We start from the raw sequence: 27,972 nt of genomic DNA, 5'->3' as shown, positions 1-27,972 counted from the left end.
CAGTCATAGACTCATAGTCAAATGCAGGGGATGGTCGGTGCCCTTGGTGTCATGGTGGATGGGGTATGGGTATGGGTATGGGACCTATGGAAATGAGCATGCACGAGGGATTGTCCTTGGGATCTGTAGAACTATTCCGGGTGCAGGAACTGGCGTTATCGAATTTCTTCCATCTCGGCTCATGGACTATGGATGCAACCCCCTGCATCAGTCCGAACATGACACCGTAGTACCGTACCGACCCCCGGGCGAATTGGGGGCCAGACTCAACAATCACGGGGGAAAACCGATGCCAAAAGTACCTCGAGGAGCACCGTCAAAGTTTAAAGGCCACTAACTCGGCCACAATTAAACAGTTTCCCGCGTTCCGTGTCTTGGTTCTCTCTGCCTTCTGATTCTGGCGTCTGCGCCCATCACCACTGCCTACTGGTCACTACTGGCCTTCACATTTCCCTCCAGCTGCTGTGTTTCGCCCGAGTCAGAACAGGCAGCTTCCTGAGTACTTTGCACTCCGTAGTCTATCACTCAACACGATGTCGCGCCATAGCCTCTGGTTCGAGTTCTACCCTAACGCCTCGAACCGGCCGCCACTAGCGCAATCTCAAGATCAGACAATGCGATCCGGTTCCTGATAGCGTGAGGGGTAGAGTTTCATACTCCCTCTGCTGGGTCGCTCTCGGTCTCGGGGAGATCATGGGGGATTTACGATGATTTCTGGTAAAGCTACCCTACTCCTAGTAGCTACTAGCTATATACCCCTCAATGCCACCCCACCCATTTTCTCTCTTCCTGCTCTCTGCAGTTTTACTCAATTGAGTCCGTACCTAACTTAATACCAACCAAAATGGCCGCCAACGGCAACGGAACTCCCCACGTCAATGGTAACGGCCACACAAACGGCCATACCACGACCCAAACCACAGACTCGGCATGGACGATCGACCCCTCAGAATTCGCATTCACCCCGCGCAAGCTGCGCGTCGTGTGCATTGGCGCTGGATTCTCGGGTCTCCAAGTCGCATACAAACTCAAGCATGAGCGGCCGATGGAGTTTGTTGATTTGACCATCTACGAGAAGAATAATGAGGTTGGGGGGACTTGGTTTGAGAATGTTTATCCGGGGGTGGGGTGGTTTGTCTCTCTCTCTATGTCACCAATATGAGATCGCGTCTAATGAGTAATGTGGTTGCAATTGTAGTGATATCCCGATTCGTATGTCACCCCCAGCTCTCCCCTCTCCCCTCCGGCTGATACTCTCACATTCTTGGTGCTGACAATGTAGCTTACAGACAGCTACTGCTTCTACTTCAACCCGAACCCGAACTGGACAACCTGCTACGCGAAAGGCCCCGAGATCCAACAATACATCGTCGACACGACGGAGAAGTTCGGCCTGCGCGAGAAGATCCAGTTCGAGACGAAACTCACCAGCTCGGTCTGGGACGAGGATAGTGGGAAGTGGGTGCTTACGCTCGAAAAAGGCGGAGAGGTATTTGAGGATCGCGCGGACGTGGTGTTGGATGGGAGTGGGATTTTGAAGTATGCTCTCTGTTTGATATCGAAACGAATCTGAGAGAGAAGACTAACAGGAACAGTAACTGGAAATGGCCAGATATTGAAGGACTGGATAAGTTCGAGGGGAAGGTTCTGCATACGGCGAATTGGTACCCCCTGCCCTAACCCATTGTCATACCCTTCGCCAACGGACTCTAACAATGCAGGGACCCCTCATACGACTGGCACAACAAGCGCATTGCCGTCATCGGCAACGGCAGCTCCGGGATCCAAGTCATCCCCGCCCTACAACCACACGCGAAACACCTCACAAACTACATCCGGCACCCAACATGGATCTCCACAAACTTAGCCGGAGATATAACAAAAGACCACATGGGGACGAACTTCGCATACACGGACGAGGAAAAGAAACTCTACGCAACAGACAAGGAGAAGTTTCTGGAGTATCGGAAGTATATTGAGCGGTCGTACGTGCCCCAGCCCCATCCTAGTCCTAGTAACCCCCCTCTCCCTCCTCTCCTCCCCTTCAACCTCATATCTGATCCATCTGAGCTGAGCTACTCTAACAAGTGTCTTGGAAACAAACAGAGTAAACAGCGTCTACAAACTCATGCTCTCGGGCTCCCCCGAAAACGACTTCCTCTTCAACCTCGTCAACACCGTCATGCGCACTCGCCTGTCCGCAAACCCGCAATTAATCGAGAAACTCATCCCGGAATACGAAATCGGCTGCCGCCGCCTCTCCCCGGGAGACGGCTACCTCGAAGCCATGCAGTCCGCAAACGCAAAATTCAACTTTAACCGCATAGCGCGCGTCACGCCCACTGGAATCGTCACAACCGCAACCAACGACGACGGGACCGAGGAAGAAGAAGAAGAGGAGGTCGATCTAATTGTCTGCGCAACAGGCTTCACGACAACCTTCATCCCGGCCTTCGATCAAATCGGGCGTGGGGGACGGACACTCGCTTCTGAATGGGCAGAAACACCCAAGGCGTACTTCAGCATGTGTGCGGGCGGAATCCCGAACTGGTTTTTTTTTGCCGGGCCGAATAGTCCGATTGGGCATGGCAGTGTTCCTGGGATGTTGGCGTGGAGTGCGGACTATATGCTGGATTGGGTGGGGAAGATGGCGAGGGAGGATATCAAGTATGCACCTGCATCCATCTACGTTTTTTTTTCTTCGAGTCTTGGGAGTGGGAGTGAGGGAAGGGTGAGGCTAATGGTTTGTGATTGCACAGGTCTATCGTTGTGAAAGACTCCATCGTCGACGCATTCAACAAGTACGCGCAGGAGAACCTCAAGCGCTGCGTGTGGAGTAAGGGGTGTACGGCGTGGTATAGTAAGAAGGATGGGGAGGGGCCCGGGGTGAATACCGTGACGGCGATGTATCCGGGGAGTGCGTTGCATTATAAAGGTATTTCATTCTTTTCTTTTCTTTTCTCTTCTTTTCTATGAGATTCGGGGCTGTGGAGGGTGCTGGGAGAAGGTACCCTAAGCTGACTATCTATGGCAGAGTACATCAGGACAATCCGCGGCGAACACTTCGATATCAGGTATAACACCGAGAACCCGTTCCGGTATCTGGCGAATGGGGAGTTAGAGATGGAGAGGAATGGCGGGGATTTGGCTTATTACTTGGAGTGAAGCTGGGAGTCATTGGAATCAGATGGGATGTATATCAGTATCAGTATAGGTATAAAGCTCAAGTCGCTAGCGGAACAAGGTATCAAGTATCAACAAACTGGATCAATCAATCGAGGAATCAAAGCAAAACGCATTTCGAACCGAACAAGTCAAGTCAGTCAAAGTCATCACACAGCCTCCAGATATCACAACCATCACATCAGAAAAGAGAGACATAGAGGCAATCACCTCCGATACGAAACCTCGCTGTTGGCCCCCCTCCCCAACGCCTTCCCACAGCGCCTCACCTGCTTATAGACGAGCTCCTTCGCAAGATAATCCTGCGTCGCATCGACAATCGTCTCCATCTCGCTAACATCATCAAGCCCAATCTCCGCAAGCCCATTCGGGACATCAAACCGAAACAAGCGTCCCTCATCATCAAGCTCGCTATGCTCCTGGATAAACTTATTCGTCTCGACCTCCGGATCCACGACCGCCGCATCAGACGTCTTACTCCCAAACCCAAAGACATTCGTATGTTTCGTCGCGCGTTTGATCGTCGGCAGGCCCGTACCGATCGACACAAAGCACCGGAGCTGCGACTCTAAGGATGTAAGCCGCCAGACGTTCTTCGCTTCGATCCAGACTTCGCGGATGGGGTTATTGGCTTGCGCGGAGGCGTCGATGAAGCGGCGCCGGGAGGGCCCGAGGGTGAGCGGGTCGAAGAGGGATGCATTGCTGAAGGAGGCGACGCCGGCTTCCCAGACTTTAGTCGCTTTGTAGAGCTCCGTCGGGCAGTATTTGCTGGGGTAGGTGGCGAGGGGGACGAGTTTGTTTGTGGAGGCGTCGGTTACGCAGACGAAGCTACCAGACACGATTATTAGCTCCTCGTCCTGCATGAGCAGGGGTTTGGATTGGGTACGGCGTACACGCGACAACTGAGATCGACATCCTGCAGTAGGATCTCTCGATCCTCGTGCCCGAGCTCTCGGAGTATACTCTTTAGCGCGAACTCGAGGCGCTTGCTATCGTGCTTCGATTTCGACTTGCGTTTCGTGACGGAACTCATTCCGGTCAGGGAGAGGCGTTTCTTGCGGTTGAAGAGGTGCTTGCAGAGGCGCGAGTAGCCGGTGATGCACTGGTCGATGTCCATCTTGAGTCGGCCGAGCATGATTGCTAGTAGGCTTGGAATAATATAGTCAGCTATGGAAATAAACGTCGGAAGTGGGAAGACAAACCCCCCTGAGCCGGTCCCCCCAATCATATCGAAAAAGTCGCACGGCTTCGGCGGATTCTCACGATCGATCGCCTCCATGATGTTCTTCAGGATATGCAGTGTGGAGAGGGCGCGCACGCCCCCGCCATCCAGTGAAAGGATGTTGAGTTCTCGATCAGCCATGACTATACTATACCGTTACTCAAGCAGCAGAAAGTGGTCGCATTCCGCCTTTATAGCTGCAGCATAGCCACTGGTTAATGGGAAAAGCGATCGCATGGTGAATTTGAGATGAATGACTCCAACCCAGTGAGCGGTGACGGTATGCTACACAGCCACGTCAATTCATGCCTAACTGCTTAAAGCTTTCGCTTTGCCGCATCCTGATTGGCTGCAGGGAGATTTAACCTCGTGTTAGAGCGAGGCGCGCTATTAATATTGTCTTGGGCTTCTTAAGGGTCCTATAGAGGAGGTGGAAATGCAGGAGCCTAATCGCTGCGATGGACTGCAGGCGGCTCGGCTTGTTTAGCAGCAGCCGCAGTTTCAGGGGTCTGTGGTTGTTGCTCACGCGACTGAACTCTCAAAGACCCTGACGGTGTCTGTGGTTGTAATTCTGGTTCTGGCGCCGGTCCTGACCCAGTTCCGATTCTTGAGATCGGGTTTAGGTCTGACGGAGGCGCATGCTGCTGCCGCTGCTGCTCGAGACCTCCTTCCTGATACGTCTGCGCCTGCATCTGTGTCGGTATCTGCGCATCGCTCTCCTCACCAACACCCACCGGACCAGAAGCAGAAGATTCAGAACCCCCAAAAACCTCCCCAAGAACCCTCATCAACCCCGCAACAGCCTCCCTCCCCTCCTCACTCACATTCTCCAATCCACTACCACTCGAACCGCCATCCATCTTCAGAATCCCCTCCCCCCGGACCCCCCTCCCATAAAACCTCCGATTCGCCCACCTCCGCTCAACAACAACCCCACTCTCGACACTCACCCCGCCAAACAAGCCCTTCGTCTTCGCAAAGCTCATCATCTTCCCACCCCCCGAAGAACTCACGCCGCCCGCGATTTCCGCGTTCCGGCCGAGCGGGCCAAACGCGATGCTGAAGTTCCCCGAGAGCGTGAGCGAGCCGAGCTTCGAGAATGTCTCCAGCGAGTCCCACGTGTTGAGGATGAAGACGAAGTCGGTCAGTTCGAAGCCCGCCTGGCCGCCGAAGCCGAGGCCGCAGAGGGAGATTGCGGAGGGGGGTGACCAGCGGGGGGGTCTTGGTGCTGTAGTAGTATTTTCGGGGTTGTTCGCGTCGGTGTTGGCGTTGTTATTGTTCTCGTCGCCGTCCGTCTCGGCGTCGGAATCAGGAAGACGCGCAAGGATAATCCCCGAACCAATGCGTAATGACCCTAGGATCCCGGCTTTCGTGACGGTGAGGATTGCAAGGCCCTATGCTCCAGATTGAGTATTAGCGCGTGTTTCTTCGTAGCTATAGATAAGTAGTAAAGGGGAAAAGACCTTCGCGTTCTGCAACACGCGCTCGGGGAGTTCGCGACCGGGACTTCCGCGCCAGGAGCCATTGATGAAGGAGTCGAGGATTTGGGTGGCCTTTTTGCATTCGCCTGGGGTTTGTTAGGGAGCTGTACTGCGGAGTGGGGTCTGCGACGGAAGTGAGGGAGGGGACGGACTCGTAAGCGATGCGGGCAGGGGGTTGTGCATGCCTTTTGGCATGGTTGCGGCGGCGGCTATCGGAGAGGCATGAGGGTAAAGAACAATCTCGTTCACAATTGAAGATGCTAAGGGAGTCGAGAAGATGGTTGGCGTGTTGGGGTCGGAAAAGGGGTAAAGGCTTACGGTAAAGGTAGACAGGTGGAGCTAAGCTCGATCGAATGCAGGGGTCCTGCAGAATCCAGATGCTAGTACGGACTCATCAGAGCCTCACAATCGAATGTATTGTGTATCAATAAATGCTATGCAGACCTAACGCCAATGCTGCCCAATCTGTACCCATACAACGCCATACGCATGTTGCAAAAATTATTACATCCCAAAAGTCCACCCGCCGTTCATACGCAACCGCTGTCGCTCCGCGACATCCTTGCGAATTTCCTCCTGCGTGAGCCCATCCGGTCCAGCCCAGTTTGCACTGCTTGTTCGCTCGCGGAACTTCTTGATCCGCTTGTCCGCCTTGAACGTCTCTTCCAGCGAAAACGGTGCGATCGGACCGAAAATCGAGTCTGCCTCTAAGCCTTCCTGCTCTCGGAGAAGAGACTCGAGCTCCTTCGGCTGCGCCCACTTGGGTACCGGCAGCATCTCCGCCTCCGAGTCCTCATCTTCACTATCGGTTGCGATTTCAGGAAGATGAATGTTCTCGCCGTTGGGGTAGTTGGGCGACGGTTTCGTCGCTTTGCTGGAGCTAGCGCCAGGAGTACGATGCGGCTGCGATGGTCCAGCGGTAGATTCTGCAAAAGGAATCTTGCCGCTGGCGTACTTAGCCATGTCCATCGGATGTCCGGGTCGCTGAGGCTGTCCAGTCTTAAGAATCGACGACCCCTGAGCTGCGACGGAAGGTGCATTTCCGTACATTGAAGGCTTCTTGGCAGGTTCCTACATAGTCAGAACAAGTTATGCTGGATGTAGACTGTAACATACCTTGCGAATGTTTGACTGGCGAATGGGCGGCGCCATTGCCGGTCGCATAGAAGCGCGATTCTGCTCATCGTCAGTCCGCCTCCGCTTGGTTTCGCCAGAAGGCTGCATCGTGCCCGGCTTAGCCACCGGTCGATGGTTCGGTTCCTCTTCAGGTCCTCGCTTTGGCGGCTTGGCTGGGTTAGGAACCGGCGGATTGATCGCTCGTCCCAACACCGAGCCAAGTCGTGATGCCGGGCGTGCGGGCTCGCGCTGAGGTTGGGTTGTCCTTTCAGGCTGAGCGGTCTAAACAGTTAGCATTGATCAAACCCTAGCCAGAGTAACTTACCATTTCGGGTTGCTGACTCCCCTGTCTCTCCAGTCTCCGTGCATTCTCTAGTCTGCGCTTCTCGATCGCCTGCATCTGTGCAGCCTTCTTTGGATCCTCAGCCTGACGCTCGCGACGCTCGGCTTCAGCCCGGCTCTGCTGAGCCGCGCGCTTGCGCTCGAGCTCACGTCGCTGTTCTTCCTTCCGCCGCGCCTCACGTTCCTCCTGCTCCCGCTTTCGCTCGCTAGCAAGCTGGGCCTTTCGTTGTGTTTGGCTTGAGACAGAACTCTTGAAGCTACTAGTCGAGGACGCCGTGTGGAGAGACTGGTTGCTAGCTTTCTTCTTCAAGGACGGTGCTTTTGTGGCCGACGGGGGCGGTATAGGTATACTCGACTCGGTAGTCACAGCCGTAGGTATCTGCCGAGAAAGAGCACTGCCCACGCGGATGGAGACAGGTTGTGGCTTTGGCTTCTGCTGAGGCTCACGGGTAGGTTTAGTCGGGCGACCTCTGGTCGGTTGTGGGATAGACGGCGGAGCAGGTTTTGACACCTCAGCTGCTGGTTCTGCTTCTCTTGTAGGCTTCGCTTGTGTTCGAATTGGGCTGGAAGGAAGCATAGGAGCCGGAGCGCGAGCTTCCGACTCAGTGTGAGCCCTTTCCCGGGCAGTCTTCGGCACCGGCCGTGCTTTCTCCTGGCGGGCTTTATCCAAGTCTTCCTCTCGCTTGCGCTCCTCTTCCTGCTTGCGCTTCTCCTCCCGTTCGGTTGAACTGCGGGTTCGGCGACCTTCCTGTCGCGGTGGGCTAAAGAGCGACAGCGGGCGGCTCGTCCGGCCAAGATCAGTCTGCGCTCGTTGAAGCTGCGCTCTGGGTTCATCTGGTGAAGATGCTTCCTTGCGAGCAGCTGCCGCAGTGCCTCCAGAGTTGGTGAAGAGACCTTTGGCGGATCTCACGATCGACTGGAGGCGGGATTTGGATGCACTCAATGGACCATCATGGCGACTAGGCGAACCGATCGGGGTGGTCGTCATTTTCGCATCGATATTTACGGACGCACTCTTCTGATGGCCGTACCGTTGCGGTGATGAGAACACCGGAGTCGAAGATTTACCATGGGCAGTTTCAGAGGTTTGCCTAGCGATAGTCCTCGGTTCTTCGGGTTTGCTCTTAATAGGAGAGGATGGTTCTTCAGGGGCGTCACTGGTGCTAAGAATGGTGTGTTTGACGGTCTGGCTTTTGGGAACTGGTTGGAATGGAGAGCTCATCGGCTTCGTCCAGTCATCATCCACGTTCGCAGCGGATGATGGTGTAGCTTCGCGAGGCTTAGCAGCAGCCTCCTTTACCTCGGGCTTTGCTGGCGGAAGCTCAGGATATGAAACTTGCGCAGAGAGGTTTGCGACCGCAGGGATTGATTTTGTTGGTCGTGAAGGCTGCATCTTCCCAAGCATGCTGATCTTTTCGTGCAGTCTCTGAGTAGAGGATTTGTTATGCAGTTTTGTAGCCTTGGTGTCTAAATCGGACACCTCATTTGACTCCTCCCTAATGTGGTCAACCTCCATCCTATCCAGTTCTTCAACAGCCTGAGTGTTCCGGTTTCCAGTATGTCGACCGAAGAAGGCTGAGCTGGTCACTGTCGATTTGATGGGCTCAATGTGGCTGGTCCTAGACAACCTGCCGCCGAGGCTTTTGTGCGTCAGAGGTTCCCGGGCGGGCAGAGAGGCGAAGCTAAGACTGCTCTTGCGAATTGGAGGGCGTGCTGGAGTATCGGCGTCGGAGGGTGATCCGATGTCGTCAAGGTTGTCAAGAACCATCTCATCTTTCTCGACTTCAGGTTCGGGTTCATCAAGCTTCTCGTCAAGCTTCTCATCAGCCTTGTGTGGTGAGGGAGAGAGCTGAACACTGGCTTTGGCAGATGACGATTCTGGGACCTTTTCAGGTGCAGGAACCTCTACATCTACCGACTTAACAGGCTCTGGCTGACTAGCAGGTTCGTCCTCCATAATTGCATCCTCAATTGCATCCTCGACTGCATCCTCGACTGCATCCTCGACTGCATCCTCCTTTGGCTCATCGTCCATATGCTTCGGCGCGTCTTGCACCGGTTCGACAGGGGTGTCCTCCTTCCGAGCCTCTTCCTCCTTGTTGCCTTCCTTGTGGGTTTCATCAAGTATCTCTTCTTTCCGGGTTAGTTTCGGAGAATCGATGTTCACCGGCTCGACAGTCTCGCCGCGAAGTCGGTCTTCGCGAGCTGAGTGGAATGACGCGTCGGTCGTTCGGCGGTCGATTGATGAACGCCGGGGCGCTGCGCTCGCTAAAATAGGTTCAAGGTCGAACGGTTGCGTGGACAGCTGCGATTCAGGGGCCACCTGCGTAAGCACCATCTCATCATCATCGCCAAGGTCGGACATTCCATGATATCCAGAGTCGGTGTTGTACTTTGAGAAAGAATTGATGTTATGAGTCAGGTCGGGGTACTGAGGCTGAGGATTCGTGGGTTTGCTTTTTGGTTGAACTGGAGAAGGAGGCGCGACCGGGACTGGAGCTTTCGTGGGCGACCGGTACACGGCGGGGCTAGGGGTGAATCGGCTTTCGGCTCGATTCTTCTGCACAGAGGAGAATATCTCACTCAGAGGCTAAAACAGTCAGTCAGAGTCAGCAAAGCACACAGGCCAACTCACCACACGGGGCTCGGTCGCATCGCGCTTTCGCAAAGTCCGCGGAGTCTTTCCTCGCATTTTTCCTGGGGTTTTGAAAGCATCCGTGAAGTTACTGGGTTTGTTAGTCAAAGAGCTCGAAAACAGCGTGGTTGCTACGCACAATTGGTTGTTCGAGAAGACCTCGGCCATGTGCTCATTCAACCATTCCATCTCATATCGCACGGGAAATTCGATTTCCTCCATCTCCTGATCCACCAGCTGCGTGCAGTTCTCTTTTTCGGTCGAGACCCAGGCTGCAGAGCCTACAGGCTTCTGCGCCCTCGCGCCGGCTGCGGCCATGACGGTGTAAACAAAGGAGTCGGGAGCGACAGTCGAGTGGAACGGACAGCGGATGGAAGTTTGATTAACTTAGAATAAAGACAACCATTTAGTAAGGCTATGACACAGGTTGGATCATCGAGTTTCGGTGGTGGGCGGCTGGAGTCGGTGGTTGAGTCGGAAATTGAGGTCGACGGTGTCTGCGGGAGACGAGCATCAAAACATCAGCTACGCGTCCCACCATCCCATCACGTGATTCTTTATGCCTCACGTCCCAGGCCACTAACATCATCACCATGGGCAATCTCTTTGTGTAAACACGAACATCTTTCAGTTCATCGCCCTCAATCTTGTCTACTGTGGATTGTGTCTATGATACCGTGGTATTTAAATCAATTCGTCTCACCACAAGTATGAATCAAAGGTGGCGACGACCCTCCTTTATCCCGAAAAGAGCGGCCCATGAATACGACAAACTACTAGAATGATGCTCGGCGGAAATAATAATGAGGATACGGACTCGAACATCCTTCCAAGCCTCATCATGTGATCTTCGTGTTGAGTCTTCTTGCGCGAGATCTCCTCGATGAGCTTATCAATGACCATTCCATTACGATGGTCATGAAGATGCTGCGAGTAATGCTCATTTCGGAAGATTGTTTTCCAGCAGAAAATCTATGTTATCATGCATGTGGATAAGCTTCCGGTGCCTGGCTTGATTGCTGACAACCTCAGGAGAATAGTTCACCACGGGACATTGGGGACCAATAGGTTATTGTGTCGACTACCGGAGGCAATCCATAATTGATGGAAAGGCTTACATGGCGTCTCTGGAAATCGAGCATACAAATGTCCTCGACGACCTGGGATATTTCGAACACCTCTTTACTGAGCCCCGCTCCTCTTTTCATGGGTTTTTCCTGCTATACGATGTTGCATCTCAGGGGTCATACGAGTTCGTTTCAAAGACCTTGCAGATTCTAACACGTATTCTCTACGAAAAGAAGGTGAAGGCGGGTCCTATATCAAAGAATGCTTCAAGTATTATTATTCCGATGAAAGGGTTAAGCCAGGATATCACCAATATTCGCACCAGGAACAACGACACTTTGAAGGAACAGTCAGCCCAAAAGACGTTTACTTGCTTTCCACAGCTGCCAACTGAGCTCCAGCTTGCGGTCCTTCAAGCATGTCTAACCTCGTCGCAGCCAATAGAAGACATGAAACCCCATCTTAGCGGAATCAACTTAAACGTCCTGCGGGTTTGCAAGCTCTTTCACGAGGAAGGGAGCAAGATATTCTGGAACGACAATGTTTTCCTTGCTCGCCAGCCGATATACTTGGTGGGAGATCTGACTTGGTCCACAGCAGAAGCGCGAGTGATATCTTCAGCACATGGTCAGGCATTGGCAAACCGGTTCGGGTGTACATTTGTCGAATTATCTTCTCAAAGCTATGAGGAGGTCAAAGCGCTCTTTATCAAGGCTCTTCGCGCTTGTATAGCGAGCGAAGAGTATATTGATGAGCCTTCTTCGGCGCAGCCTCATAGACTCAGATGGTATTCCATTAGCTCTCTTGCACAGAATGTCAAGCTCAAGATGTCTCGCATGTTCAGATGGTAGTATCTGGATGGATTGGATGGATAGATGCACAGTTTGCCTATTTCTTACTAGCTTGGTGGCGAAAAGTCACCTTATCTCGGCATAAACAAGCTTAAATCCGATGATCTCATCGCTACATCTTCTCTTACCTTGTCCGCCGTGATATTAAGTACAGCCTAACTCATCAAGCTTGCAGTAACTAGCTCATAAGCCTGATGGAGTAAGCTTTGTGGGATACATACTCATCCTCGAGTACTGGAAAGTTGAAACAGAGTGAGGACATCGGTGCTTTGGTGGTCGACGCGCCTATATATAGATCCGGTCGAGACCCAATACCCCAAGAGCAATTATTAAACCACAACAAATATCTAAAAACCAACAAAGCGAAGCTACAAGCACAGCTATGGCTCTATAATGAACGTATATTATATCGTTACTCCGTGTTGTATCTGCTGCGTCATAAGCTGAGAGGGATTGTACCTACTATGCTATGCGACTGAAAAGGTCTAGGAGGGGTGCTATGACAATCACATGCCACTGACGTGGGAAAAGGATCACCGACGCAACCACAAAGACGAGAGAGAAGACTGGATTCACATTCGAGACCACAAAAGACATCATAATTGTAATAAGAACAGGAATAATAATTTGCCCAGCGGTGGAACCGGAACCTTGGGAACCCTGTGGTGGTGGACTCGGGCTGCTCCCAAGTGGAAGCACAGCACACGACTCGCTTGTCTATTGCATCACCTTCCGATCGCTCTCCTATCCATCTTTTCTTCTTTCCCTGTCCACCCTGCTTCCTTGCTTCCCCTCTTCCTCATCCATCGTCCTCATCGCTCTCTCACCACTTCTATCTGCTCACTGATCGGAATTCCTATCGTACCCGTCGACTCATCGCCTCTCATTCTCCTGAAGCCTTATCTGCCCAAAAAAAGCTCTGTTTGCCAGCTCCACCCACCACAAACAATGGCCGACAACGCCGGTGAGGTCAGGTATCCTGACACAAACGGTTCTAGTAAGGTAAGGAATTTCTCCTCAAGCTGCCGCTTCTCGAGATTCAAAGCTAATTCTCCTTTTTCGTCCAGTAACTCCTATCTGATCATTTCGAACACTCTTAAAAGTTACACAAACTGATCACTTCTGCGTTTTCAGGCACCAAGGACTCTATCGCGAACGGTACTGCTCTCACAATTGGGTTCTCACTCCAATGCTGATTCTGAACAGGCCCAATCGCTGAGAGCATCAAGACCGAGGCCTCCCGCACCGGACAAGAAATTCGTGACTTGAAGAGCGCAAAAGTCATCCCTTCCACCACCACCGCCACCGGCCAGCCCCTGACCTGTATGTGATCGGTTCGCACAAACGACATCTTTGCTAATTACGACAGACTATCACTCTCTGCTCTATAGCCTTCTTAGCGTGAGTCGTTCAGTGCAAACCAGGCTCGAGAATGTCACTAATTAACTCCTTTACGACTACAGTGGGAACTACCTCGTGCCACCGCCGCTTCCTTTGCCAGCGTCGTTGCTCTTATTTTTGCCGGCCGTTACCTCCCTCTGCTCCGCTGGTTCTTCAAGTTCCTCTACGTCGCTCTCGGATGTAAGCTTGGATTTTGAGATGATCAGAACATTGTTGACAGTGAGATAGTCACCGCCGCGTTGGAAATCTTCGGCAAATTCGCCCTGTCCCAGGGACTTGCCAGCTCGTTCCGTCCCCGCAAGTACTATACTATTCCCAAGGAGACTATTGAGGCTGTTTTGCAGGACTTTGAGCAGCTTATCGACTTTGTCCTCATTGAGTTCCAGCGGGTCCTTTTCGCCGAGAATATCATCCACACCGTGGCTGTGAGTCTGAAGTCAACACTTGTGTAGCATTAACCTCTAACCACGCCCAGGCTTTCTCCGCCGCTTTCTCCGCCTACTGGTTGATCAAGATCCTACCTTTCTGGGGCTTGTCGCTACTGGCTGTTACCATTGCCTATCTTGGCCCTCTCGTCTATATTAACAACCGAGAGCTCATTGACGGTCAGATCGAGAATCTCCAACAGACGGTTAACTCCCAGGCCACCCAGCTGAAGGGTCTCGCTGAAGAGCGCACCTCCCATGCGACCGGCATTGTAAAGCAGTACGTTGGAGACTACAGCAACAAGGCACAGGAGTACATCGGCAGCCGCCGTTCCGCTTCCCCTGAAGCCTCCAAGGTTGGCCCAGTTGTGAAGCGGGAGCCGGAGCCCGAGGCCGTGATTAAGGTCGAGCCTGCGGCTGAGCCTGCCGTTAAGACTACTGACTTCCCAGAGGCTCCCAAGGACGAGCCGGTGGCGCAGTCCATCGAGACTCAACCCGAGCAGCAGCCTCTTCTGGCTGTTTAAGCAGCTCCTTCTGTGGCCCCAAAACTGCGCACGTTCATGCAGCAGCAAACCCGAACCGACGTTCTGAAACTCGAGACAGTCTCGTACACTGAGCACTTTTTCCCGTGCCCCTGATGTGGAATTGACTTTCGACGACCTATCTGTACGATGACAAGATGGTACGAATTTTGAAAGTTTCTTGCCTGTTTAGTTCGTCTTCTTTATCTGTCTTTTTCACTTCTCACTTTCTTCTTCCTTCGACTTGTTTCTGTTACCCGTGCAAACCTTAACACTTTTCTTGTTCGTATAGAGTCCAATTTAATTTGCATTGTTGAACACTCTCTACAGTCTAGCGTGGTACACAGTGTACCTCCAGTTCGTAGCAGGGAGCCGACCACGCCTGACAAAAGTCCCTGATCCCTGGCAGTGGTCTCGAGGACGCTTCTGTCCCACACAAAAGAAGTCACCCACATACGAGTAATGGCAGTTTCACCCAGCCCTGACACAGCCGCCCGCGATGGCCCACCTCTATCTTGTGTGATCGCTCTAGGTTCGAGCAGTGCACATCCGGATCCAGGAGAGCGAATGATCGAGCACAGGATCCGAGCGCTACCTCGTCGACCGACAGTCCCACATACCTTACACCAGATGGCGCAGCGTTGCACAGGTGTATCCGGAACGTTTTATGATGCCGTAGGAAACAGGGATCACCCGGGAGGAAAATGACCGACGAGGGCGCCCGACAGCTTGTTCCTGACTAGCATTCTGTTCCTTGCTGATGGGATAAACTGGAGCTGGAGGAAATTAAGGACTACCTAATCGGGCGAGATGGGAATGTGGCGTGGCTTGTTTGTTGTGTTTGCATCCTCCAGTGACTGTCTCTGTCTGTCGTCTGTCCACTGCATCTGCATCATTCATGATCGTCCTTCTGCAGTGCAGCGCAGCCTGATGGGAGATCCTGCACCCCATACTGATCAGCGTTACCCTCATTCTCATCTTCTGTCGTGGAATCTCAGCTGATGTCTCGTCAATACGAGGTCTCAAGCCACCGGCGTGGGCTCGCTTCGAGATCTTCTACACTTCTCTGATATTTGTCACTGTGTCTCTCTTCCCCTTCGCTTCTGCATCTTTCTCTCGTTCTGACTTTCTGCTGTCTCTCATTTGAATTTGTGGTGAAAATATGCGCCCACCTTCCAAAAAGAAGCCTTCAGTGGCTCCGCAGTGCATGGCAGACGCCTGTCTTCCAGGATAAGCTGCATGGCTAGTCCTCAGGCTCAGAGCCACTGAGGACTGAAAGAGCCTGCAAGTGAAGCGCTTCAGCCTATGAAAGCAGCGACATCCCGGTCTCCACCAGGATATGCTGCAGAGAAGGCTGTGTGGAAGGTTCCCTTTGACACTCTCACCTACCTGGGCTGTCCCATTTTGGCTCCACCGTATCTACATCGCCAACTGCGCTATTAACGGCCTGGCTCACCCCTACAACGGTCTGGTGGACTTGAGCAACCTTGCCAATGCGGGTGTGACGCAGCAGTGAGGCTTGACCTTGCCATTTCATACGCTGGCGTCGCCTGACAAAGGGAGGAGAAGCTCATGATAGATTCGACCCTCTGGGAGGTATCGTCGATGTAACTGAGTGTCGTCTGAGTGACCGACCGGTCATTATCAGCGGAGGACTGCCGATCGACCAGCCGCGCCCAGAACCAGACCGGAAACGCGATTGTTTTCACTTTTGTCTTTCCGATTCACTTTGGTGACTATCCTAGCCATAGATCCACTCCAGCCCAAGCCGGCTGGCTGTCTTACGAAATTCTCCTGAGTTTCTCTGGCCGCAGAGCTGACCGAGTGGGCCCGTTTTGTTGGTTGCAACCGCAGCTTCCTGTGGTACATAAAGCCAGGCGTCATGCAGGTTTCCGCGTCTCAGGCCTCCCTCATACCCATCTTGCTTGTCGGTGCCTTGGATCCCCGATTGTTCATTGGCTGGTGGTTTTTGAGAGTAATTGTTCCGGTCACTTTAGCGGCTCTCCCACCTGATGATCGAGTTCGTTGACAGCAGGGGGTGATCGATGTTGATCCCGTCTTCAGGCAATATGCCTATTCTTATGACTCGGAAACGGCAAGAACCATGCATGTCTATGGCAGAAGGTGTGCTCTGTGTTGCCGTTCGGACACCTCTCGGTCTTATTATTAGCTTTTTGAGACTTTGGACCTTTCTGCTCTACAACTCCCGCATACCAGACCGCCCTCTTGCTATCTGTTTGCAAGGAAGCGAGAGTCTGGTTCAGAACTGTAAGCCCAGTGCCAATTTATGGTAGCCTCTGCAGGACCTCCACATGGTTGCAGGAGTCCCTGAAACGTGATCTACCATCTTTACTCTCGCTGGGTCTGCGTCAGCTTAGTCTTGGGTAGCTGCAGATGGGAGTGAAACAACTGAAGCCTCGACGAGTTGCGTCCCATGAGCGGCAATTACCAAGCTATTGAGAGATGACAGGACGGATAGGTTCGTCTCTTTTCCCACCGTTGGGGGAGTTGCTAAATGAGGAACGTTACAAAAGGAGGTCCCGGGAGTGCTCTTGCTACACTCAAACTGGGGTTAAAGTATCGCAGGGTCAGCACTCTGATCCGTTCCTGACGTGTGCCTCGTGATGCCTCCCGATGTCTGTCTGGATCTAAGAACCGGTGAGGTTATTTCCATGCCGGGCAGACGCCATCATCCAAGAAATTTGCCCAACTTGCTGTCTGGAACAAGAATCTGATTCACTTTTGCCCTCACCGCTGCCCCCTTTTTACCTCGAATAGGGTTTCCACGCGTGCTGCACCTTTTGTTGCGGAAAAAAAAAGGTCAAACAGAAAGGAGGGAATGGAGAGAGGCGATCTCTGAGCAGATGCCGTCACGTATGCACTCGTGGACAGCCCTGCACTGAGCAAACCTATCGACAAAGGAGGGCTGCGTCTGTTTTGATGTCTCTTTCCTCCCTTCTCTTTCACTTCTTCCTACTTCTTCTGCTAGTTCCATGGTCGACCAGCTAGCCATCACGGCTTCATACACACGTATAGCCCATTACGTTTCGGCCACCCTCGCTCATTGTCAGCCACCTCTTTTGAGACCTCACCAGGCCTTCTAGAACTCTTTCTCCTGTGTCTTAGACGACAGTGGCGGTCAGCCCAACCTGAGTTCTAGATCAGCAAGAAAGATAAAACAAGCCATCCTCTTGAAACCTGAGTCTCGCAGCCAGTCGTCTCTCTTCTCTGTGGCCAACAACTCACCGATAGAAGAAAAGAAGAACCTTGATCAGCGACACCCTGAGACGGCGGACCGCCCTCGCGTATAAGATGGCGTCCATTCAGTCTCTCCTCAATCCTGTTATCAACCTCACCCGGCCCGATCACTTTTCTCTTCCCACTCCATCACCTACAACCTCCACGAGCACCGTCATGCTACGTTCTCCCCGTCAGAAGAAGCAGAAGATGGCCAAAGACGCGCCTATCTTTCAGCGTGGCAAGGCTAGAGGCGAGGTACGCTACCCTCCTGATGAGCATCGAGACGCCGAGCTCGCCGCTCTGCACCAGAAATTTCGCATTCACCCGTTCGGGAACATTGCGGACTACCCAAGACACATTCCCTACAACAGCGACAAGAAGTCGTTTCAGGAACTGACTGGGCGGGAGAGCTTTGAGGGTACGTTTAGCCCCAGCTCTGTGACTGACAAATGCTGATTTTTAGTCTTTCAATATACCTTTCAGCTCCCAGGGGAAGAGAGGCAATGGACGGTGATGTGGGATTACAATATTGGTCTCGTCCGAACCACACATCTCTTCAAATGCAATGACTACTCTAAGGTAGGGTTTTATCGACTAAAACACTATCCAAGACGACTAACGTGGCTAGACAACTCCGGCGAAGATGCTCAACCAAAATCCAGGACTTCGTGACATCTGCCACAGCATCACGGGCGGAGCCCTCGCAGCACAAGGTAAGCCTCTAGGCTCAGTCTCCCATCCATGCTAACACCTCAGGCTACTGGATGCCATACGAAGCCGCCAAAGCTGTAGCAGCAACATTCTGCTGGAAAATCCGCTTCGCCCTCACCCCCCTCTTCGGCCGAGACTTCCCCAGCCTCTGCATCCCTCCGAACGACCGTCCCCGATTCGGCCGCATGATCATCGACCCCTCCATCGTCAGGGAAGCAACAGAGAAAGCACGCTTCTACCGAACGATCGAACTCCGCTCCCCTACCTCCTCTGCCCTCCTCCGATCCGGTTACGACAGCCGCCCCACCAGCTCCCCAGGAGACAGAGACAGCCGACCTCTAGGCCGCCACATCCTCCCAAGGCCATACCACCGTCACCGAAGCAACACATCCTCCACAGACCTATCCCTCGGCTACGGCTCCTCCCCGGAGCTAGAGTACAGCCACAGCCCAACAGATCCATACTGCGTGTCCCCGATCAGCCCGAATAGAAACTCGTTCACGCCGGTCAATACACCCCGCAGCATAGACGTACACTCCCGCCTCCTCCCCTCCCCATATACCGTCCTCGCCTCGCTGTCAAGGGACTTGAGGCCGATTCCTAGCTCCGTCCCCAATGGCTACGGTACAACCAAACACGAAACCACGTACGATAGCTGCGACGACATCGACATTGACGCCGACGCAGGGACAGACCCCGAAAGCGGCTGCGATAGCAGCAGCTCCACGCTCTCCACCGAAGGCACGGGCGACAGCATCGCAGCAAACTACCCCGACGATGACGAGTCGTACCGAGATACCGATGTGGAGGTGGAGAGCCATGTGGAGAATACCGGTCGCAAGCGCGGCAGGTATCTCAAACAAGACACTAGCTTTGAGCAGGGACATGGCATCTTACCTCCGATGCACCGAGGGCGTACCCACGCGCGCACACAGACGCAGCCGTCCAGTCTTGTATGTGAGATTCGGGCTGCGCATGCGTTGCTGAGCCTGCACATGCAGGATGTCATGGGTAGTGATGTGTGCGAGCATGATCATGGTGAGAGATTCATGAAAACCGCTGGTCTCGCGCAGTCGATGTGGAAGGGTCGCAAGAGGCGCCGTGCCTCCGCTTGACCAGTTTCCCTTCTCCATACGGAATTTCCATCGGCTAGTTAGCTGGAGGCCTACGAGGCCTTCACCTACTAGGTCCGGGGTCTAGATTGATGGGTATCATCTCACCCCCCCTGCATCACTCCTCTAAATTAGAACAAGACCATCGATCCCTTTGCTTATTTTACACTACATTGCCCTCTTCATTTCTGAATTGTTTTGTTTTTATGAGCACACGAACGGACAATCTGATAGACCGGGCCGGAGTTTTCTTTTCGTACGGTGCTTGGCGGCATATTTTTCCTATGTACTCAGAGATAGGATGGTTTATTCTCATATTGATTTCTTGTCCATGATGTTGTTCTTCTTACTGAGTCTGTGATTATGTCTTTGAATATGAATTGAATATCACCTATACCTTGCCCTCGACGTCTCCCTCGTAAGGTGTGACTCTCGATTGCTCAGCTGCTTGGGATCCTCCGGATTTGAGCCCGGGACCTTATTGCTTTTTCGTGTAGATCAACTTCCCACGGAGTACATAGATCCCATCAACCCAGTGCAGAGGAAGTACTAACTAGACCCTAACGTTACTGTGAGCCGGACTTTCTCCACACCGAGCTTGAGCCTAAACACGAGGTATTTCAATAGTATCGTCCACGGCGTGATACCTTCCTTCTATTCCTGAGTTCAACCAATTAAAGTCGTGGAGATTGAATATCGGTCAAAAAATGCGCTGCCCTGCATACTAGTACACTTGATCAACGTACACCGTACTGAACCGTCGCTCAACACCCTCAGAGCTGTCAAGGTAGACCTCAAATCCCGGTAAGTATCCTTAAAGGTCCTTTGGCCCAACAAGGTATATAAAGAGCAACCCTTTGCTCTCCTCCATTCCCTCAGAGTCACCCAGCAGAGCGAGCCTGTCCACCAAACAACCGCAACAATGCGGTCCCCTCTCCCCCTTCTCACCCTCTCAGCCCTGTCTCTCTTTTCAATATCCCTTGCAACGCCTTTCGCCAACCTCCACCATCTCCCCCGTCAACAACAATCCTCCCCACAGACCTTGATAAACCCAAAACACCCACAAGACACCCCCTCAGCCGTCCAATACATCTCCACCTCAACATCCTTCGACGGCCCCAAAGTCATCCCTGTAAACGAATCAACCTTTGAATGGTGGTACTTTGACGTTGTGCAGCCGCTCACTCACACACAAGGAGATGACGACGAAGAAATAGGGACAAACCAGCCCTCAATCGCAATAACATTCCACTCAACCGGCATCAACGGCTTCGACCCGCTAACATCCCTCTTCCCGTTCTCGACGCCACCGAGTGGCAATCTCATCCAGATAAACCTTGCCTGGGGCAATGGGAAGACAGATGCGTGGGTTCTCGTCGCTGAAGAGGCAATCATCACCACAAGCAAAGATGGAAACGGTGCAAGCGGCGACTGGAGAGGATCAGGCGGTTCGTTCTCCGGAGATGCCGAGATGAGAGTGTATAGCGTGGAAATCAATGCGCCGGAGAAGGGGATTGTGGGGAGGATTGTTGTTGAATCTGTGAGTTTACCTACCTACTTTTCCCTTCCCTTTCTTGTCGCAAGGTCCATCTCATCTTTTTATTTCAACACCTACCTAATAGTAAAAACTCAACGGCAACAGGAATCACCCGCCCACTACCCCTGCGGCCCCGCCGAAGCCGGTCAGAACATGCAAGTTATCCCCGGCGTGGGCTGGGCGAACGCCATCCCCGACGGAACAGGGGTAGCCGAGTTCACAATCAGAGGAGATGAGGAGTTCCGTGTTGAGGGACGGGGGTATCATGACCATGTACGTTCACCATATTCAAATCTTATCATATCATATCATATCATATCATATCATATCATATCATATCATATCATATCATAGCCTTTCCTCTCTCTAGAGCCGCACCATCACTTCAACTCAAGGGGATTCAAATCCAAGAAACAAAAGTGCTAATACCATGGATGAAAAACAGAACTACGGGTCCCGCCCCTTCAGCACCTCCGCCTCAAGCGCCTACTGGGGCCACGGGCGGATTGGAGGGTACAATATCGTGTGGTTGTCTGTGCTGCCTGTTGTCGGGGAGGAGAGTGTTTCTGCATACGTTAGCAAGAGTCCTGACGGGGGTCCAACTTCAACTGATCATTCTGATGCTGAGGTTCTGCTTGCATCCTGCTCGGACATACTGATTCGTCCGTATGGGGCGAATAGCAGCTACCCGCCTGATACGACGACAGGGGCGCCGAGCGGGTATCAGATTCAGGTTGAGGTACCTGGAGAGGGGCTTTTGGAGATTGTTGCGGAGAGGGTGTACACGCAGGTTGATTTTGATTTCTATCGGCGGTTTACAGGGGTTTTGAGGGGGAGGTTGGATGGGGTGGAGTTGGGGGAGGGGGTCGGGCTGTGGGAGCAGTTTGCGCTGGGGGAGGGGTCTTAGTTGTGTACAGTTTAGTATCCCTTGCGAAGATTATGCTAGTTTAGTAGAGGAGGAAGAAGACGTCTGGGTGAAATAACATTGTTTGATAAACGATCTGATTCTGTGCATGAAGTAAATAAGAACGAGTTTACGCCTACCCAACCAACAACCCGCTACTCAGAAATATCGAAAGAATCATCTAATCCACCACCTGCTCCATCCTCGCTGTCGTCATCCTCAATCACGTAGCTCTTCTTCAAGTTGGTGCGCCTTGACGGTCGGCTCGCGTTACTAGCTGGGGCCTCTCTCACGCCAGCTGGAGAGTCCAAAATATCGTTGGCCATCGCGTCAATGTCGTCATCCGAGTCGTCCATCAGCGTCTTCTTCTTGGTGGTTTTGGCCTGCTTGGAAGCATACGCCTTGGCGGCTGGCGACAGCGTGGTCTGCTTGAGAGAGCCACTCGCACTTGAAGCACTGGCGGCATCCTTCTTCGGTCGGCCACGGGCTTTGCCTGCCGCTGCCTTGGGTGCAGCTTTGGGGGCGGCTTTAGTGGCGGCCTTCTTCGCCGGGGCCTTCTTGACAGGCTTGACGGGCTCTTCATCCTCATCATCCTCCTCATCCTCCACTTCGACAGTGTCAGATGGCTTACGGCTCACCTGGAGTGACCGGCGTGGAGAGTTCTGGGGAATGAGCTTGCTGTAATCAGTCTCATCCGGGTCGAACTCATTGGAGAACTTGGAGGCCTTGGCGCTCGTGGGCAAACCACTGCTGCTGCCAGGCTGAGATGGCTCGGAGAAGAGTTGTCGAGACTCGGAAGCATTGCTTGTCTCACCAATCCCCTTGACCATTTGGCTCACGTCACCCAGCAAGTCATCGCCATTGTCGCTGTCAGAGTCATCGAGCGTGTACTTGGGAGCCGCCTTGCGAGCCCGTGCCGGCTTAGGGGCGGTCTTTGACGCCTCTGCTTTGGAGATTTCCATGAAAACATCATCATCAAGCTCACTTTCGTCGCCTTTGGGCTTTGGCTTGGCCGCCACCCGACCCTTCTTCGTCGCCGGTTTGTCTACTTTCGACTTGGCGGGAGCTCGACTTTTCTTCGGGATGACCTCAATCTCGGAGTCCATATTGACATCACTCTCCTCACCCTTAGGAGCAGGAGAAGCCTTCGGGCCTCGACTCTTCTTCGGCATAATCTCGCCGAAATCATCGTCCGAATCGTCAGGGTCTGGCTTGGCTTTGAGGAAATCTGCCAGGCCACCGCCCTTCTTGGCTGGCGCCTTCTTCGCTGGTGCCTTCTTCTTAGACTTAGGGGCGGCAAAGTCTTCATCTGAATCGTCGGCCGCCTTGCGCTTTTTACTAGCAAGACCAGAAAGCTTCGTCGAGACTCGACGGCCCTTCTTCTTCAATCCAGCCTCGCGGCGCGCGTCTTCTTCAAGCTGGAAGCGCCATTCGTTGATAAAGGCATCGAGATCATGAAGCCACATGTCCTCCTTTGACACCTTGATCAACGCGTCAATTTCCACTTCCTTGGCTCCGACCTGACGAAGCAGCTTCTCCACTCGCTCCTGGGTCAAAGACCAAATGGCCATTCCCAAGAGGTAGTCATAGGCATTACCAAGGTCGTTCGAGTCAGCACTTTCCTCCTCGTCCTCCGAGGCTTCAACAACCTTTTCTTTTTCGCCTGCCTTGCGGGCGTCGGCCACCTTGGGGAATGGTGTGAAGTTTTTCTCCTTCAATTCCACAACAAGCTTGGCTTTCTTCTTCTTGGCAACAACCAGCTCCCCGTCGATGATCATTTGCACGAACCTGGCTTGATTGGACAATCTCTCCAACTCCTTCTGGAGTTGGCCAAGTTGGTATTGCTACATAACACCGTTAGCATGGTTGTTCGAAAGCATTGAAGAAAGAAGAGCTTACCTTGCGCCGCTCGTAGTACTTGAGACGAACCGCGTAGAACTCTCGTAGCATGTCCTCAACGGTGTTGTACTTGGTCAGTCGGCCCTCCGGATCGAAAGCAACCAAATTCGACGTTGCAACCGTCTTTGTGAGTTTGAACTTCTCCTCCATTAACTCTTGCGTAAGAGGTTCCTTGACGTTCTTCTCATCCAGCTGAAGAGTCATGCGCACCGTGGAGTTGGTGTTGAAATCCTTGTAGTCCTTGATGAGGGAAGGAGTTTTCTCCGCTTTGATCATGTCCTCAAGCTTGACAATGAATTCTTGGGTCCACAAGCGGATTGGGAGCTCAGTCACTTCCAACTCTTTCTCCGATATCTGATTAATCACTCCACTGAACTTGTATCGGTCCGGCGCGGTTTGGGTGACTTGTCCCTTGAAATTTTTGAACCACGGCTGCATGGGCTGGATTTCTTCCCCTTTCAGCATCCGCTTGATGTTGTCTACAATATCCTCGGGATTGTAGTTCGGAATCGTTGAGCTCCAGCCAGTACCAATACCATCCGCACCATTGATGAGAATGTTCGGAACCACAGGGACGTACGTCTCAGGCTCGATAGCCTTTCCCTCCTCGAAGTTCGCCGTAAGGATTGGATCGTCATGGGCATGGAAGACTCGACGAGCAAATGGAGAAAGCCGAGTGAAGATATAACGAGGACTTGCAGAGTCACTACCACCCTTGATACGGGAGCCAAAGTTACCACTAGGCTCGAGGTGATTGATGTTGTTTGAGCCGACAAAGTCTTGGGCAAGGCCAATGATGGTTTGGTACATTGATGCCTCACCGTGGTGGTATTTGGCGTCACTGATAACCTGACCTCCAAGCTCAAGAACCTTGGTCTCCTTGGTCATCCTACGTTGGAAACAGGTCCACAGGACCTTGCGTTGGGCAGGCTTCAGACCGTCAACAACCGACGGAATCGAGCGGATGTTGTCGGCCATACTGAACAAGATGAGCTCCTTGTTGATAAAGTCGGTGTAGGAGATCTTTTCCGTACTGAAATCAAAATAGGTGCCGGGCTTGAATTGACGGAGCCACTCTTTGCGCTCCTCGATCTTCTTCTTCGAAAATGCAAGTTCAATCAGTTCGGCTTCCTTGTCTTGCATAGTGTGAAACTCCTTTAGGTGTCGATCAAGGTCACGGAAATATTCAGCAGCGTCTCGAGGGCTGCTAGAACCCAGACCCTTGAAGTACTTGGGTTCATTCCAACCGCGCTCATTTCCATAAATCTCCCACCAATTCTCAAACTCGGGCAACGTATAGAAAGAGATCAATTCGGTAGGGTCCTTGTAATCGCCCTTCCAGACCTTGACAATGGGGGTGATAAACTCGACCAAGAACTCGGGGATCTTCAACAGACTCGGAAATTGGGCATGCAGAAAGTTGATCAGCAAGCCCTTGATATGACTGCCATCGTGATCTTGATCCGTCATGATCATCAAGTGGCCGTACCGGAGACCGCGGGTATCTGTGTACTCTTTCTTGTGTTGCAAACCCATAAAGTTCTTGATGCTCTGGATCTCCTCATTCTTGGATATTTGGTCGAAAGAAGCATCACGAACGTTGAGCAATTTTCCACGGAGCGGATACACGCCGTAGTAATCTGCTCCAACAATACCACGGCCAGCCATCGCGAGCCCCTTAGCCGATTCACCTTCCGTCAAAATAAGTGTGCATTTGTAACCCTCTTTGGTCCCGGCCTTGTTCGCCTCGGTCAGCTTCGGGTTGCTTATGCGGGTCCGGCGACCACCATCGGATTTTTTGAGCATCAAGTCGGCCTTGTGATCAGCGAACTTTTTCAGCGACTCGAGAACCCCAGAGTTTACCACCTTTTTGAGAAAAGTCTCGTCGAGCACGGGCTTGCTTCCGAGGGCCCCACTCCTTGTGGACAAACAGTCTTTTGTCTGGGAAGTAAAGGCCGGGTTGACAACCTTGCAATTGATGAACAGGAACATGTAATTGCGCATCTGCGATGGTTTTAGAATGGAGGCTGTTCCTTTCTTGTTCTTCTTGAGGACTTCGGTCAGTTTGGCTATGATCTGATTGGAGATAATGTCAACATGGGGGCCCCCATTGCTTGTCGCGATTGAGTTGACGAAAGAAATCTGCTTATAGGAGCCATCCGAGACGGCGAAACCGATCTCCCAGTAATCATGGGGACGGGTCACAATAATCGGGTCGCTCTTGGAGTCGTCCTCGCCACGGTCTCGCCGGATGGCTTTCGTGTACATTTCCATGTACTTCCTAAAGTTCCGGATTGGTACTAATTTGCCATTCATCTTCACTTTGCAACCAGTCGTCGCTGCCAAATCGTAGCATCGTCGCTTCAAAATGCACTCGAATTCTTCGTCAATGCCATCCAGGCCAAATTTCGACCAATCCGCTGAGAAAGTAACATGGGTGAAGTCCGACCCCTTGGCAGCGGTGATCTTGGGCTCCGCGACAGTTTGCATGTTGTTCGTCCACGTCTGTTTGTAACGTTTCTTGCTCATCGAGTCCTGGGTTTCCACTGTGAATTCGGTGGAAAAGACGTTACAAAGCTTGGCTCCGAAACCATTGCGACCACCTGTGGTCTTCTCCTCCTCATCGTCATAGTTAGAAGACGTTAGCAAGACGCCAAAGATCATCTGAGGGATCCACATGTCCAGCTCGTCGCTCATCTCGATCGGAATTCCTCTACCATTGTTCCAGACATCAATTACCCCCGTCTCCCGATTCCAGTTCACTCGAATCTCGTCCTGGCTTGGATCATTCTGCTTATTGTCGGCGGCGTTGACAACAATTTCGTCGAAAATCTTGTACAGACCAGGTACCCACGAGACCTCGCGGAATTGCATGCCTTCGGTTTCTTCATTATAGACCCACATTTCCGTATTGGTCCGCACAATCGCGCCGATATATGTATCTGGACGTTTGAGAACGTGTTCAGTGAGACTGAGCTAGAGGCACCATTAGCGTACAAGCCAAGCTGCTAGGAACAATCACTCTCACCGATTTGTACTTGGCCCCTGCTTTCTTTCCTTTCTTGGATGGTTCCATGCTGCCTTCGACAGAGAGTGATTCATTCTCAACGTCGGCAAGCGGTTTACTGCCTCCTTTCTTGGCGGCAGCCGCAGTTTTTGTCTTCTTTGGTGGTGTTTGCGAGAGCACGGAATCGTCCGCAAAGGGGTCATCGTGATCGGACATTTCGTCTTCGTTGTCGGCCTTGGCCTTCTTCTTTCCTTTCGCAGCGGGTTTTGCTTTCTTCGCTGCAGGTTTCTTCGGGGATGCCTTCTTGGGGGCCTTAGGCTTGGGTTTCTGTGAAGAGAACGCGGTCAGCGAGGTCACTGAGTGTGAGCAGGTAAAGATTGGCAACGCACAGGGGCTTCTTCCGGTACAAAATCGGAGCTACCGTCGTCGTCAAAGACAGAACCCATGATGGAATCGCTGTCACTCATCGTGACAGGAGAAAATTGAGATGTGGAAACAATCAAGCGCAGGTTAAAGAGGGTGTTGAAATAGACGGTAAGTAACGAGTGACAGGAATAGAAACAGTCAACACAAAGAGGTCGCCTCCCGGGAGGGCTCCTTTGATGGGGGAGGGTCGAGAATGAAATAGCAACACCCCTCCGGTCCCTTGTTATTGTTGTGGTGTGCTATTGTTGACGCGCTGGAGTTGCTGTCCCAAGTCGAGATGCGCCCGACGCTCCAGTCTTTTGTTTCTTGCTCTGGCTGCCGCCTGGAGGAGTGTTGTTCCGATCCGGGGCCGAATTGGGCAAACTCAAAACAGAGCGTCCAAAACGGGAAGGCGCGACCAAAACACCCCGCTTCCAGGGTGTTCTTATCACGCAGCCAGCACTGAGTAGCGAACAGCTGCGGTAGTCCTTGTAAATGTAGTAAGAGCTGAGGGGATACTAAGCATAACACTGAGATTTATACCTCAAAGAAAGGCCTCTGTTGGCAGAACAGTGAACCATGGGTAGGTTCTCAGGGCAACAAAGACTCCCCTTACCAAAGGTCACTTTGAAATTTGACTAGCTGCATGTTGTAGGAACTTGATCCTGCTTTGAAAGCTGTTCTTTACTTCCTCTTTCAACTTGGTGAGTATATCAATATGCAAGTTGACACAATTTCTCATCAAGATCTAGAGAGTATTAAATATTACCTACTGCAGTCCAGTGACGTCCAAGCGAAGCGAATAGATATATCGCAGCAGTGTCAACTTGGCTTGGTAGGCTTTGAGGCGCTGGTGTTGCGCTTGGAAACTGGATTTGAAATAGAACTAAGAGGAACACTTATTGAAGCCGA

The 27,972-nt window shown here is 52.4% G+C and overlaps 9 protein-coding genes across 9 annotated transcripts; 5 read left to right on the top strand and 4 right to left on the bottom strand.

The window, feature by feature from the left end:
* The first annotated feature begins 280 nt into the window (after window positions 1-280).
* BJY04DRAFT_191003 (flavin-containing monooxygenase) lies at window positions 281-3,173 on the top strand. Its single transcript, XM_073711578.1, has 8 exons — window positions 281-1,131; window positions 1,199-1,212; window positions 1,290-1,539; window positions 1,596-1,664; window positions 1,722-1,985; window positions 2,107-2,667; window positions 2,760-2,935; window positions 3,035-3,173. Exons 1-8 carry the CDS (start codon window positions 845-847, stop codon window positions 3,163-3,165), a joined length of 1,752 nt encoding a protein of 583 aa, XP_073570355.1. The 5' UTR covers window positions 281-844; the 3' UTR covers window positions 3,166-3,173.
* Window positions 3,174-4,684, bottom strand: BJY04DRAFT_190997 (uncharacterized protein). The gene is made up of 3 exons (XM_073711577.1): window positions 4,386-4,684; window positions 4,077-4,331; window positions 3,174-4,011 (listed from the first exon to the last, which is right to left on the bottom strand). The coding sequence occupies exons 1-3, from the start codon at window positions 4,544-4,546 to the stop codon at window positions 3,390-3,392; spliced, it is 1,038 nt and encodes a 345-aa protein (XP_073570354.1). The 5' UTR covers window positions 4,547-4,684; the 3' UTR covers window positions 3,174-3,389.
* Window positions 4,685-4,714: 30 nt separating this feature from the next.
* On the bottom strand, window positions 4,715-6,163 carry BJY04DRAFT_71561 (uncharacterized protein). Its single transcript, XM_073720926.1, has 3 exons — window positions 6,039-6,163; window positions 5,869-5,972; window positions 4,715-5,799 (listed from the first exon to the last, which is right to left on the bottom strand). Exons 1-3 carry the CDS (start codon window positions 6,079-6,081, stop codon window positions 4,852-4,854), a joined length of 1,095 nt encoding a protein of 364 aa, XP_073570353.1. The 5' UTR covers window positions 6,082-6,163; the 3' UTR covers window positions 4,715-4,851.
* Window positions 6,164-6,390: 227 nt separating this feature from the next.
* On the bottom strand, window positions 6,391-10,297 carry BJY04DRAFT_207978 (uncharacterized protein; the record flags this gene model as incomplete). Its single annotated transcript, XM_073713928.1, has 7 exons — window positions 6,391-6,957; window positions 7,003-7,275; window positions 7,328-9,249; window positions 9,283-9,361; window positions 9,512-9,934; window positions 9,980-10,070; window positions 10,119-10,297. The coding sequence occupies 7 exons, from the start codon at window positions 10,295-10,297 to the stop codon at window positions 6,391-6,393; spliced, it is 3,534 nt and encodes a 1,177-aa protein (XP_073570352.1).
* A 282-nt stretch (window positions 10,298-10,579) lies between these two features.
* On the top strand, window positions 10,580-12,153 carry BJY04DRAFT_71553 (uncharacterized protein). The gene is made up of 2 exons (XM_073720925.1): window positions 10,580-10,963; window positions 11,020-12,153. Exons 1-2 carry the CDS (start codon window positions 10,892-10,894, stop codon window positions 11,896-11,898), a joined length of 951 nt encoding a protein of 316 aa, XP_073570351.1. The 5' UTR covers window positions 10,580-10,891; the 3' UTR covers window positions 11,899-12,153.
* BJY04DRAFT_71474 (uncharacterized protein) lies at window positions 12,154-14,574 on the top strand. The gene is made up of 7 exons (XM_073720924.1): window positions 12,154-12,895; window positions 13,033-13,056; window positions 13,105-13,221; window positions 13,268-13,299; window positions 13,362-13,479; window positions 13,528-13,724; window positions 13,775-14,574. The coding sequence occupies exons 1-7, from the start codon at window positions 12,409-12,411 to the stop codon at window positions 14,246-14,248; spliced, it is 1,449 nt and encodes a 482-aa protein (XP_073570350.1). The 5' UTR covers window positions 12,154-12,408; the 3' UTR covers window positions 14,249-14,574.
* Window positions 14,575-17,408: 2,834 nt separating this feature from the next.
* On the top strand, window positions 17,409-19,455 carry BJY04DRAFT_71467 (putative APSES transcription factor Xbp1). Its single transcript, XM_073720923.1, has 4 exons — window positions 17,409-17,903; window positions 17,949-18,064; window positions 18,114-18,198; window positions 18,242-19,455. Exons 1-4 carry the CDS (start codon window positions 17,558-17,560, stop codon window positions 19,309-19,311), a joined length of 1,617 nt encoding a protein of 538 aa, XP_073570349.1. The 5' UTR covers window positions 17,409-17,557; the 3' UTR covers window positions 19,312-19,455.
* A 775-nt stretch (window positions 19,456-20,230) lies between these two features.
* Window positions 20,231-21,752, top strand: BJY04DRAFT_219005 (uncharacterized protein; the record flags this gene model as incomplete). The annotated part of the gene is made up of 3 exons (XM_073716456.1): window positions 20,231-20,848; window positions 20,951-21,118; window positions 21,291-21,752. 3 exons carry the CDS (start codon window positions 20,231-20,233, stop codon window positions 21,750-21,752), a joined length of 1,248 nt encoding a protein of 415 aa, XP_073570348.1.
* A 62-nt stretch (window positions 21,753-21,814) lies between these two features.
* Window positions 21,815-27,333, bottom strand: BJY04DRAFT_71457 (DNA topoisomerase 2). The gene is made up of 4 exons (XM_073720922.1): window positions 27,045-27,333; window positions 26,677-26,982; window positions 23,649-26,624; window positions 21,815-23,593 (listed from the first exon to the last, which is right to left on the bottom strand). Exons 1-4 carry the CDS (start codon window positions 27,120-27,122, stop codon window positions 21,905-21,907), a joined length of 5,049 nt encoding a protein of 1,682 aa, XP_073570347.1. The 5' UTR covers window positions 27,123-27,333; the 3' UTR covers window positions 21,815-21,904.
* Between the last annotated feature and the right edge of the window lie 639 nt (window positions 27,334-27,972).

The sequence above is a fragment of the Aspergillus karnatakaensis genome (genome assembly GCF_047715665.1).
Source record: "Aspergillus karnatakaensis strain CBS 102800 unplaced genomic scaffold BJY04scaffold_29, whole genome shotgun sequence".
In the NCBI taxonomy this organism is placed as follows: domain Eukaryota; kingdom Fungi; phylum Ascomycota; class Eurotiomycetes; order Eurotiales; family Aspergillaceae; genus Aspergillus; species Aspergillus karnatakaensis.
Note: the sequence above shows the minus strand (reverse complement) of the source record. Positions and strands in the feature narration are given on the sequence as shown.